At 38.0% G+C, this 13,917-nt stretch overlaps 1 protein-coding gene across 1 annotated transcript in view; it reads right to left on the bottom strand.

Moving 5' to 3' along the window:
• CARD11 (caspase recruitment domain family member 11) overlaps positions 1 to 13,917 on the bottom strand; it is a 138,381-nt gene that overhangs the window by 42,003 nt on the left and 82,461 nt on the right. Inside the window, 8 exon segments of the mRNA XM_074281197.1 lie at positions 436 to 561; positions 1,867 to 2,019; positions 5,777 to 5,800; positions 5,802 to 5,930; positions 5,932 to 5,958; positions 7,205 to 7,530; positions 9,808 to 9,945; positions 12,454 to 12,666. Coding sequence (XP_074137298.1) covers positions 436 to 561; positions 1,867 to 2,019; positions 5,777 to 5,800; positions 5,802 to 5,930; positions 5,932 to 5,958; positions 7,205 to 7,530; positions 9,808 to 9,945; positions 12,454 to 12,666 — 1,136 coding nt within the window.

A 13,917-nucleotide genomic window follows, 5' to 3' on the forward strand; every position in this document is an offset into this window, starting at 1 on the left:
GCTAGTGTTCTGGCCGTCCAGATGCTCTTCCTCGTCATTCTTTATAACTGTAATTACAGCTCTCTTCTTCACTAACTTAAAAACTTCATCTTTCCCCTTAGTTTTTCCGATGCTTAACTCTAAGCTGTCAAGGCCTTAACCTAGCATATTGAGAAATCCAGGTGGCAATCAATTCAGAAAGTCTTCTAAGTAGAAAATGTAATTTGGATATAGAAAGAAGTGATAGAGATTGACAATTATCTACCACTTAACCACTTAATATCACTTAGTCACACTGCACTGTTCAAACCCCATGATAGGAACAAATGGTCTATGTGATGACTTCTTTGGCCCCATTACACATAATTCTGAGGTCAGTGCATTCGACCCCTGATGGAAATGGAACTCTTAAGTTGTCAGTCACCCTCTGTCTGGAAATGTTGCTACTACAGATACCTGGTCTCGTTCTTTCTCTACTTCCTCCAGTTGTATCATCACAGTATTCATGCGGTGTTTGTACATATCACAGTCCTTCCCCAGGGTTGAGCACTTCAATTCCAGATCTTCCTTCTCTTCTAGATACTATGAGAACAAGGTGAGGAAATCAATAAACTCATTAAATAATCAAACCTGACAATTTTCTAGTGGTTTCTCCTCCAAGAGGGGTAAAATTCACTGCTCTCGGCTCAGTTGGTGCTAACAGGATGTTGTAATTCAGAAATTCAGAAATTTGGAGCTGGAAGGGATGTTATAAGACCCTTCATTTTATAGATGAGGAAACTGAGACCCAGTGTGGTTCAGATGGGACTATATATCAGAAAGTAAGCATAAACACTGCACATGTCACCTCTGCCTCTCTTAAATCCAAATTTAAGTGCAGGTTAAGATATAACCTCATGATGTTGATGAATGGAAGTCGAACAACATGTTACCAGATCAAAGAATTACAATTAAATCTAGAGGGGATCTTAGAGGAGATCTGGTGATGACTCAAGATGCAGTGAATGACCTTAGTGTCTTTGATGTCTAACCAAGCAGAGAGCAAAACTCCATTGGGCTGGTCATATTGTCGAATGCTAAATATATGCTTGCCAAAAATTTATTTTATGGAGAACTCTCATAAGGCAAGTGCTCACAAAGTGGTCAGAAAAAGTGATACAAGGATACGCTTAAGGTCTCTCTTAAAAATTGATTGAATGACAAGGGAGACACTGGAACAGGACTGCCCAGCATGGTGTGCCCTCATCTTAAAAGATGCTATGCTCTATGAGCAAAGCAAAATTTACATAGTCCCCTCAAAAAAAAAAAAAAAGCAACCTGTGAGATGAGCAAAATCAGAGAAACTATCCCAAATGTTCATAGGGATTATTTGTGTCTGATCTGTGGCAGAGCATTCTGAACTTGTATTGGTCTGATCAGCCAAAGTTGGACACTCTGTAACTCAGCTCTAACATAGTGATGTCATTTTGGACCTCTTGGAGTACCAAATACCATCATTAGGGGACATCTATTTCAATCTGTTCATTTTACAAAGAAGGAAACTGAGGTCTAAAGCGCATAAATGATTTGCTTAAAGCCCAAAGAAAATTGTTGGGAATTTAACCAAGGTCCTTTGAATCCAAAGCCATTCTTTTTGAATTACAACTGTCTGTTTTCCTTAGCTAAAACAAACAAGATTGAGGGAACTATCTTTACCTTAGGTAAAAGGGACAGAACCTAACAAATATGCAAAAAAGGATCAAGACAAATCAAAGGCAATTGAATACCATTTGGGGAATGGCCAGCCTGCCAGCTTCTGCCCAGCTACAAAGAAACTTGAGAAGCCCTTGGGGAAGGGCTTAATTCATGTCCCCTCCATATTTGGTTCTCTCCATCTCTAATTCCCACCTTGTCTCTTAGCTCCTCGGCCTGACGCATCTCTTCCTGCAGGTTATAAATCTTGTTGACCAGCTCCTGTCTATCTTCCAGAGCCTCTTTCCGGTCGTGTTCCAGGATATCTAAAATAGCTTTGTCTGAGTCTGGCAGGCTGCGTTTTCCAGCCTGGGAAGAAGAAAAAAAGACTTTAAAACTGTAGGTGGGGTAAGTGAAATGGAACAGGAAGGAAGTGAGAACAAGAGGGAATGATAGGCATAAAGACAACCCAGTTTGTAATGGGGAAAGTGAGGAAGGAGGAGAAATCTCTTGGGATCCCTAAGAAGCTTATCACTTAAGAAGTTTATCACCTGGAAAGGCGAATAAAACCCACCTCTCCTCAGGAATATCTTGACTCCCATTGTTCTGCACAGGCTCTTATCAAGAGCTGACAGAAGCAGTTGCAGCTACTTGAAACGTTCTGTAGGCAACAACAATGAGAAAGCTGATCTGCCTTCCAGACTTTACATCTGAAATATCAATTAATCTGCCCTGTTTTAACCCAGGATTCATCTTCTGCCAGGAGGAAAAAATTGAAACATTGGCTAGGCAATCTTGGGTGAAGGAGCGGAGGAGGGAGCAAGACAAAACAGATTTCCTCCCCTTCTGTTATAGATAATTTAGGGGGATGACTTTATTTGGTTTATAACTCATGCACCCATCAATGTCAGAGAATCATTGAATCTTAGAGCTCAATGAGATCTTAAATATCATCTGTCTGAAATGAGAATATTCTCAACAATATCTCTGATAAGTGATCATTAAGCCCAGCAGTTCTTAACCAGTTTCCTGTAATAGTGTTCCCTTGGCAATCTGTACCCCTTTCAGAATAATAGTTTTAAATGCAAAAAATACAAAGAAAAACATTGAAATACAGTTATTGAAATGTAAAAACAAAACAAAAAAGTCCCCGGATCCCAGGTAAGAATCCTTGATCTAGCTTTTGTTTGAATACTTACAGGAACAGAAAGCTCACTACTTAAAAGTCACCCATTTCAATTTTCTATAGCTACGTTAGGCAGCCTCTCTTTTTGAGTTGAAACCTTCCAACCATTAGTCTCAGGTCTGTCTTCTGCAGTTCTATAGAATCAGACTAATTCTTCTTCCTCATGCCTATCAGTATTCCAGTATTTGAATAGGAGTACTATACATCTCTCAATTTTTTTTTTTCTTCTCCAGACTACTGTTTTAAGTCCCTTCATTGCCTTCGTTGCTCCCCACCCCCTTTTGGAAGGGACACAATTGGAGTTAAGTGATTTGCCCAGGGTCACACAATTAGTAAGCATCTAAGGCTGAATTTGAATTCAGGTCCTCCTGACTTCAGGGCTGGCTGCCTCCTAGATAGTCTTTAGTTGCCTTTTTAAGAGCACAAAACAATTTGTTAATAACCCGTAATTGAACATAATTGTTCCCTTGATTTTCTCTAAGACTTGGATTAAATCCTACCTTCTACAGGAGGCCTCCCAGATATTAGTGCTGTCCCCTATCAGATTACTTTCTATTTACTCGGAACTTATATGTACCCAGTAAGTTACATGATGTGTCTTCCATTAGAGGGAGGGTTATTGTTTGTTCTTTTTGTGTGTATCTACAACATTTGACATAGTATCTGACATATTGTAAATCCCTAATAAATGTTTATTTACAGACTGAATAATGTTCCAAATGGTCTGATCAATATAGAATACAATAGAATTATTGCTTCTGTTTACTTGAGGGGAGAGACAGAGACAGAGAGAGAGAAGACAAGAGAAGAGAAGAGAAGAGAAGAGAAGAGAAGAGAAAAGAGAGAGAGAGAGAAGACAAGAGAAGAGAAGACAAGAGAAAAGAGACAGAGAGAAGAGAAGAGAAAAGAGAGAGAGAGAGAGAGACAGAGAGAGAGAGAGAGAGGAGAAAGAGAGAGAGAAGAGAAGAGAAGAGAAGAGAGAGAGAGGAGAGAGAGAGAAGAGAAGAGAAGAGAGAGAGAAGAGAAGAGGAGAAGAGAGAGAGAGAGAGAGAGAGAGAGAGAGAGAGAGAGAGAGAGAGAGAGAGAGAGAGAGAGAGAGAGAGAGGAGAGGAGAGGAAAAAGGAGGGGGAGAGATTATGTTTGTACATGTGTAGACCTTGTGATTTCATCATTGTAGGAAACTCTCAGTGTAGAAACTCCATACCAATACAAAACAGGAACTAATTTGTAACTTAATGTCATTCTTGTTCCGTTGTTTCAGTCATGATCCCATTTGGGGGTTGTCTTGGCAAAGATGCTAAGGTATTTCCTTCTCCAACTAATTTTCCAGGTGAAGAAACTGAGGCAAACAGAGTAAAGTAACTTGCCCAGGGTCACACAACTAATAAATGTTTGAGGCTAGATTTAAACTTATGAAGATGAATATTCCTGATTCAAGCCCAGTGCTCCATGCAGTCATAGTCTTTATTGCCCACAGATCAAGAAGCTGTTGTATATTAGAGGCAACATTAGAACCTGAGTCCTCCTGACTTCAAATTCAGCTCTTTCCACTTTACCGTGCTGTGTTTTGGACTCTATAAATCTATTAATGCAGCCAAATATAGTTATATCATAGTGGTGACTCATATAGAGACTATTAAGCTAGATAATTTGCCTCTCCTCCACCCTGCCAACTTCTGTATTTTGCTAGAATTTTTGGAGCCAAAATTTAGGGTTTTACATTTATACTTTATTAAATTTCATCTTAAAATTTAATTATTGAACTCCTCTTACATTTAAATCACTGGACTAGGTGCTGGAAGTATTTATCATCAAGAAACTTCCATTCTATTGTTAGTTTTGCCCTAGCCCTTGCCTAGACAATTGAGCCCTTGTCAAGATAATTTGGAATCCAGATGCTTTCATCTGATATACTGGCTATCCCTCTCAGCTTTGTGTAATCTACAAAGTTGGTACATTTTATGTCTTAGCGTAAATTATTAAATATGTCGAAAGGGGCTAGAACAAGGAAAGAGTCTAATGGCAACTCTTTGGGTTGATATTGATACAATAAGAAAAAACCTTTTGGGTATAATTATTTAACCATGAGAGGCGGTATAGTGTAGTAGATGCACAGTGATCCTTAAAGCTAGAAAGACTTGGATTCACAGGCTGCTTTGATACATGTTGGCTATGTGACAACTGGCTGGGCAAATCACCTTGGTGCTCTAGGCAATACTCTATGGCTATAAATTCAACAGGAGGTGGTAGAGGGAGTTTCACCAATTGTCATAGTCCAAACTCAATCCCTATTCAGCCATATGAATCGCATAGTTTCCCCTTCCCCATTTTGTCCTTGAAGCCATAAGGAAATACATGGTCAAACATCTAGTTAAAATGCAGCAATTTTCAGATTGCTAGCATTTCAATAAAGAAAATCAGATTACTTGGGCATGATTTATTTTTACTAAACAAAAATTGGTCCCTATTCTCTTTCAAAGGACTCACAAGTCATCTCTTTTAGGATTTTCATGATAATTGAAATTGAACTAATCATTTTCTAGGTTCCAGGATTAGCCTCTTTTTTTTTTTTTTTTTGAAAATTGATTTGGAGTGAATGTGGTTATATAAAGAAAACTATTGTCTAGTTATCTATATACATATTTATAAATGCATATGAATAACTTTAATAAACTTAAATTGCATAAGGCTTTTAGAACATTTTATATAAGCATATAATATATACACATTCATTGTATATATCATACATGTAAGTATATACACATACACAATATATATGTATGTTTGCATGAGTATATTCATAATACATTTTTGCATGTACATATGCATATAAAATCTCAACTTGTTTAAAACCCTGAAAGATAAGTTTGTTTCCCTGATGTGCTCTCTATATTATTTTGTATTGATTTTTCTTGGAAGATTACTACCAAGACTACTCACCTGAATAATTGATTGTAACTCCTGGATTTTTGTTTTTCAGCATCTCATTCTCCCTCTCCAGTTCAAGAACTTGCTCCTTCTTGGGCCGATTCTCTATGTCATTCTTAAGTTTGAGTGACTGATTCCTCTCCAGCTTGCATTCCTCCTCCATTTTTGTTTAAACGGTGCTTCAGTTGATCAATCTGGGACACCCCCAAGAAGCCAAAATGAAGTGGCCAAGAAACCATGAGTGATACACAAAACATTGACATACACACCTTTATATGCAACTAGCCTTGTTATTATGACTCTTCTTCCACATGCCCATCATTATCTCCATGAGAATAAGAGTATTCTTAATGAATAAGCTTGCCTGTTCACCTTTTATAATTAAGCAGATCCAAATGACCTTGGCAGTTGGCACAATTTTGACCAATATTGCCACATTGAGAATAGGAAACCAATACTCTCTGTAGGATCTCTTTATAAGACACAATTCATATAACTGAATTCTGTTCTAGCCTCTCTTCTGTTAACATATCCCCCAGGAAAATTCAATCAGCCAGTCAGACAACAAGCATTTATTAAATGCTTACTGTGTGGCTAGCGCTATACCAAGCACCAGTGATTAAAAAAAAAAAAAAAGAAAAGTGAAAATGGTTCCTGCCTTGGTACATCACACTCTAATAGGGGAACCAAAAAACATAAATATAACTAATTACAGGAAAGACCTAGCATAGTATCTGAATAGTTCATGTGGCAGTTTCCCTAGAATGCTTTGCCAGGATCAGAATAAAACAAGTTTCCATTCCATTTTCATTCCCTATTCATGGAGTCACAGGGTTATAGGTCATAACATCACAGACCTAGAGCTGGAAGAAACTTTAGGAGTCAACTAGCCCAATTCTTTTTTTTTTTTTTTTTTTTTTTTTTTCCAAATGAGGAAACTGAGACTTATGAGGTAAGTAAGATCTAAGATAACTAGTTGTGTAAGATCATATAGGTAATAAGTGGAAGAGGTGGAATTTGAATCCAGATTCTTCTACTCCAGCAAGTGCTTTTTCTATGGCACCACTAAATTAAATGCTTCCTTGATAGTATATAGCTATACAAGACTGTATTTGCCATGAGCAAACACAGATGTAAGCATCTGTGTGCACAGAAAGATGGATTTAGAGCTGGAAGAAACATTATGGATCATCTAATCTCAACTTATTGGTAAAAAAACCTCAGACCCAGAGAAGAAAATGACTCGTGCAAGATCACACAGACAATAAAGTTGGATCTGAATCCAGATCTTTTTCATCTAAAGACCACCTCTTTCCATTGAACCAAACTATCTCCTATAGTAAAGTTCCTTTTGCTAATCAAGCTGAATATAAAGTAGCAGCTGTATTCTCCTATTGTCTCTGAGCTCATAACCTAAATCCAGCCCTAGGTATATCTCACCTCCAACTGGAGGTCCCGGCTCCTCATCACCGCCATATTCTTCTCTTCACTCAGTTGGGCATACCGCATTGCCAGGTTGTAATTGTCATCCTTCACTTTGATCAGCTCATCATTGTAGTTGTCTCTCTCCTCCTTCATCTTATGGTACCTCTCTTGGAAAGTCATTAGCTCTACCCTGGTCAGAGTCAGCTGTTTCTTTTCATCTTCTAACTGGCGGGACTTGGCTAGGAGTTCACAGCGCTGCACATCCTTGGCTTTCATTTGCTGCTGCAGCTTGATAACCTCATTCATCAAGAAGTGAGTAAGACCTTCATGGCCTTCCTCCACTAGAGAAAAGGGAAAAGATACCACAGCATTTTCTAAGACCCAGGAAATGATGGAATATGGGAGGGGTAATCAGAAAATTCTCTCTCTGAGTATCTCCTTCCTCTCTCTCTCTCTCTCTCTCTCTCTCTCTCTCTCTCTCTCTCTCTCTCTCTCTCTCTCTGTCTCTTGTCTCTCTCTCTGTCTCTGTCTCTCTCTCTGTCTGTCTCTGTCTCTCTCTCTCTCTGTCTCTCTCTGTCTCTCTCTCTCTCTCTGTTTCTCTCTGTCTCTTGTCTCTCTCTCTGTCTCTGTCTCTCTCTGTCTCTCTCTGTCTCTCTCTGTCTCTCTCTGTCTCTCTCTCTCTCTCTCTCTCTCTCTCTCTCTCTCTCTCTCTCCCTCCTTCCTCTCTCGCTCTGTCTCTGTCTCTGTCTCTCTGTCTCTCTCTGTCTCTCTCTCTGTCTCTCTCTGTCTCTGTCTCTGTCTCTCTCTCTCTCTCTGTCTGTCTCTCTCTCTGTCTCTCTCTGTCTCTCTCTCTCTTTCTCTCTCTCTCTGTCTCTGTCTCTTTCTCTCTCTCTCTCTCTGTCTCTCTGTCTCTTCTCTCTCTCTCTGTCTCTGTCTCTTTCTCTCTCTCTCTCTGTCTCTCTCTCTCTGTCTCTCTCTCTCTGTCTCTTCTCTCTCTCTCTCTCTCTCTCTCTCTCTCTCTCTCTCTCTCTCTCTCTCTCTCTCTCTCAAATATCTATCTATCTTTCTATCTTTCTACCTATCTGCCTATCAAGGGGATTAAAAACAGTAAGTAAATCATGCTGACTCCATCTTGTGACTTAATTCTGGAGTTAGCTCAGTTCACTTTCTATTGAGTTATGGATCTAGCTCAATTTCTGTCTTGTGAGAAAACTTTATTCAATTGTGGGAACTGTGAGAAAACTTTGTTGCTTTGTTTGAATCTAGGCCTGCATAGCTGGGAGCCTGCACCACATCTACCTGCTGCTTAGAGATGCTTAACTAAGGACATAGGTAATACTGACCAGAAACTTGCTTGATCAGATCCAAAAATTGATACAAGGAGTTTTCTCACAATTATATATATCAAGCAATCCATTTGTCTTATCTGAAAACTGGTTGGTCAATCAGTTATTGTTTCCATGTTCCCTTGATTGAATGGATTCTTGGAGGAAGAAGGATACCTCTTTTTCTGATCTTTTTAGAATCAAATTACCTAATTTTGTGTCCTAGTTAATAGTTTTCTTCTAATTAATTGGTCTTATTTGAGTAATTTTAAGTATAAAAATCTTTCTCCCCCTGTACTTGGTATCCAATCTTAAGCTGAGGAGGTCAGGTCCTGGTTTGTTAGACAATTGGCATGAATTGTTTAATAAATCAATATAGTTGGAAGCTCAAACCTTGTTTCTTCAGTAATTTCATCTTTCACTCTATCTATCTATCTATCTATCTATCTATCTATCTATCTATCTATCTATTTCCCTCTTTGTCTCTCTGCCTCTGTTTCTCTCTCTCTCTCTCCGTTTGTCTTTCTCCATTTTTCTTTGTTTCTCTCCCTTCTTTTGTTTCATTCTCTCTCACACACCTATACCCTCTACCCCTATTTTCTGTGTCTGTCTATGGAGAGGTGAAATACCATCACATCATCAAGGCCTGACTTTGATGATGAGGGGATAAACCAAACCCTCATTGTACCCTCCAGATTAAAGAATCTTAGAATTTTAGAGCCTGTGGAGCACTTGGATGGTACAGAGAATAGACTACCAACTCTGGAGTTAGGAGGATCTGGGTGATCCTGGGCAAATCACTTAATTCCAATTATCTTGCCCCTCCCCCCAAAAGAAGAATTTTGGAGTTTAGAGTCATAAAATATTGTCACCTCATTTTCCAAATGAGAAAAATGAGGCTCAAAGAGGGAAGTGGCTTATTTAAGGTCTCATAAATAGCTTTCTGTCTCTTGATAAGATTAGCATCTTTTCACTGTGCTATGTTGCTGGTGCAAATACTTTATAACCAATAAATACTCCATAAACATTTTACTTAATTATGCTTTTGTTTTTATTTCCTAGTTTCTTTCTTCTTTTTTGCACCTATTTTTACCAATAATTACAAATAAGTGGCTAGCAAGGCTGGGGTTTCTCTCCCTGAGTGCCGTTTCACAATTCTCCATATTCTGTTACTCCCTTTATAAACCTGTCAAGAAATTCACAGTCTTGCAGACAGATCTAACACATTGGAATGGTCTCCTCTGTACACACATGCATTCTTTCCCCCATCCACCCAGCCTCAATGGCACTTACCAACAATGGTAGAAAACCTTCGGGTGGGTTCCTTCCCTGTCACCAGCTTATAAAGTTCTGGATAATAAAATTCCAGACTCTCCAGAAAGACCACATATCCCCTTTCTCCTTTGGTATGAAGAATGTCCAATAGTCGGCCTGAAACAAAAAATATGGTAACAAAAGACATAGAAACAATGAAACCACATTCTATAGTTAGACAGTCAATAAACTTTTATTAAATCCCTATTATATGCCAGGTACTGTGCAAAGAAAAAGAAGCAGAAGATAATCCCTGTCCTCAAGGAACTCACAATCTAATGGGGAAGGCGACAACAAGAAAATAAATATGTACAAAGTGTATATATATATATATATATACATATATATATATATATGAAGAAAATAAATATGTATAAAGTATTTATATACATATATATGTATATATATGAATGAATGAAAGTATTTCTATGGAGCTGGGAAATACTTCCTGTAGAAGATGGAATTTTAGTTGAGAATTGAAGGAATTTATGGATGTCAGGAGATGGAGATGAACAGAAAAAGAATTCTAGGCATGGGGAACAGTCAGAGAAGATGACCAGAGTAGAGAGATGGAAGGTCTTTGAGAAGGCTGGTGTCAAAGAGCACATGCAAGAAGTAAGGCAAAGATGACTGGAAAGATAGGGGGGAAGGGGATAAATTATGAAGATATTTGAATGCCAAACATCTTGATATACTTTGATCTGCCTCTAATTCCCTCTTTTTAAATAATAGCTTTTTTATTTTCAAAATATATGCAAAGCTAATTTTCAACATTCACCCTTGCAAAAACCTTGTGTTCCAAATTTTTCTCCCTCTCTTCCCCCACCCTCTCCCTTAGACAGCAAGTAATTCAATATATGTTAAATATGTGCAATTTTTTTCTATACATATTTCTACATTGGATCATGTTTCACAAGAAAAATCAGATCAGAAAGGGAAAAATGAGAAAGAATAAAAAGCAAGCAAACAACAACAAAAAAGGTGAAAATACTATGTTGTGATCCACAGCCAGTCCTCACAGTGCTCTCTGGATGCAAATGGCTCTCTCCATCACAAGTTTCCAATACCCTCTTAATAAGAGCTAATATTAACATGGTAATTGAATGATTACAAAGCATTTTACATATATTATTTCATCTGATTTTCACAATAACCTTGTGAGCTAGGTCCTATTATTACATTCATGTGGCAGATGAAGAAACCGAGTCAGTAATAAGTCACAAAACTTATCTGGAGTCACATACTTAGGCAATGTCTGAATTGGGGTTTGGACTTGGATCTCCCTAACTCTAAGTGCTGCATCCAATCAACTAGTTCTGTCTTCACAAAGGTAAACTATGCTGGCAAATTTTACTATTTCTGGATTTTACCCACAAGCTTCAGAGAACTGGCCTCAAAAGTTACCCAAGAGAAGCTAAGCAAAGGGTCTTGTATGTCTGGAAAGCAGCATAATCAGTGTAATTCCCTAATGGATTGCAGATACTGGATAAAGGCGGTTGGGACCAAAGAGTTGCATCCATCAAGATTACTATGGTATAGCTTCTAATTCTCTGGGACAAGATAGGAAAAGGGATGAGTGTATTGAGTGAGGGGGTATGTGTATGGGAGATAAGCATGAATGCATGCATATATTTTGTGTAACTATCATGCTACTTAGCTTTTCCAAGAAAAAATTTAAATGTAGGGAGACTGGGAGATTTTGTGCTAGTTAGAATATTATACAAAATGAGGATCTTTTTTCTTCCTGCAGACATATCTACATAATAAAGACAAGATTGTGGGCCAATAGTAGAATGTGATAACCTTGCCATCTTCAATCCAACTTTTTTTGGTTTGTTGTTGTTGTTCAACATCATTTGCATGTCAGTCAACAAGGATCTTCAGAGCAAGCTGGAATATATAACCTCAATTTACAAATAGCTTTTGTATTTTGGGAGGTTATGGTTTGGGTTTGGGGGGGCAGAGGGACAGGGGAGAGTACAGAATACTATAAATTTTTAAGTGGGAGTAACAACAGATTTTCTAATCTTAAATTAGGTAGTTGTATGAGATAAAGAACTTCTAATTAGCAATAAACACAGAAAGTCAAAAGAATAGATTTAAGTTTTGTTTGGAACATTCTGACTGGTTTCTATTTGGCTTTCTTCTACTGAATATGGTGACTCATAACTTTGGCTATAGAACAGATATCTATTCTATTACCTCATCCTTATCAGGGAGAGGAAGCTTTCTATTTGTTATGCTTATGGTAGCTTTTTTGAAGGGCCCATAAGTGAGAAGGATTGAACCACATATTCCATAACTAAATGAAATTAGCTATAAATAGTCCCTCAATTTTATCTCCCATAGATGTTAACTATTAGCTAGGCCATCCTTTATTATTTCATACTTGGATGTTCATTTCCTTCATGTTCTGTATAATCTTTATCCTCTAATATATTCTCCTATATCCAACTTACCTGTGGCTTTCTATCCTGAGTAGTATCTTCTCATATCCAGAAGAACTACAGTAGAGGATGCCTTGGTACACTCTTCCTTTGGGAAAACCAACTAACAGCTGGAGCTATCATGTAATGTCACTTACTTTCCATCCCCAGTCCTTGTGATATCTGGGAAGGAGGTTACCTGATCGGTTGATCTTGGAAGGCAACATGGGAGCACTGAGCACTTCATCTTCATCCTGTTCATCGATGACCTTACACTGGCGCAGGTAAGGGGTGAGCTTGGCTGGGTTGATGTATCTGCTTAGCATATGGCGGTTACACTCCACATTTTCCCAAAGGGCATCTTCTTCATTCTTTAATGTCTCCATGTAGTCACCCATTTCTGGCTCGCCTCCTTTCAACAAACACACACACACAAAAAACCAATAATCACAATCAAAATACATGGAAAACACCCATTTAATTGCTGTGAGTCTGACTGGACCAGTTAGCTAAGTGGATTAAATATAGTGCCATTGAAACCTGTAGTCACAGATTCAATCCTCATTTGATTCAATTACCATTGTACAGAGAGCACCACTGCCTGAATTCCAACTCTTGTCAGGATGCTTATTGTTTAGTCAAAGGCTTCCTGGCATAGTGGATAATGTATTAGATTAGAAACCAGGAAGATCTGAATTTGACATCTGCCTCTGACACTTACTAGTCATGTGTCTTTGGGCACCTTCCCTCAATGAACCTCAGTTTCCTCCCTGGTAAAATGGGAATAATAATAGCTGCAGTATCTATCTCACAAGTTTGTTAAGAGCTCAAAGATGATAATGTATGTAAAGCACGTTGTAAACTTTGAAGCACTATATGGGGTGTCCTAAAAGTCTTAGTTCATTTAAAAGCTCTTAAAGCTTTAAAATGTATTAAGGCTTGTGGGACACTACATAAATGTTGAATATTCAGTCACTGGGGTCGCTTAAAGTACTCTACAGGCAGTAAATAAATTTCATTGCTTTCATGTAAAAATAGTTTTAAAACTTTATTTTTAATGGACCTATATCCTGGAAAAAAGTCAATTCAAGGAATATTTATAGAACATCTACAATACATATATGTTCACAAATGTATATATAAACACAGACATATATACACATGTATTGATGTGTGTATGTCCTATTTTTTTACAGACATATATACATGCATACATACACACACACATACACATAGAGATATGTGGCATAGTGGGTAGAGTACTTGGCCTGGAGTCAGGAAGAATTATCTTTATGAGTTCAAATCTGGCCTCCCTTACTAGCTGTGTGCCCCTGAGCACACTTAACCCTGTGTGCCTCAGTTTCCTCATCTGCAAAATGAGCTAGAGAAGGAATTAGCAAATCACTCCAGTATCTTTGCCAAGAAAATCCCAAATAAGGTCAAAAAGAATCAGGCATAAGTGAAAACAACTGAACAGCAATGCTCTATAAATATACATATATACACAAATTATATATATTCATTATACATATAAGTACACATGCCCAGTGCATACACATGTGTATATATACATAAAATACACACTATACACATATGTACTGCACACACATGCACACATGTACACAATTTGCATAGACCTATACATGCATGTATGTGTGTATGT

The sequence above is a fragment of the Sminthopsis crassicaudata genome, chromosome 1 (genome assembly GCF_048593235.1).
Source record: "Sminthopsis crassicaudata isolate SCR6 chromosome 1, ASM4859323v1, whole genome shotgun sequence".
Classification (NCBI taxonomy): Eukaryota; Metazoa; Chordata; class Mammalia; order Dasyuromorphia; family Dasyuridae; genus Sminthopsis; species Sminthopsis crassicaudata.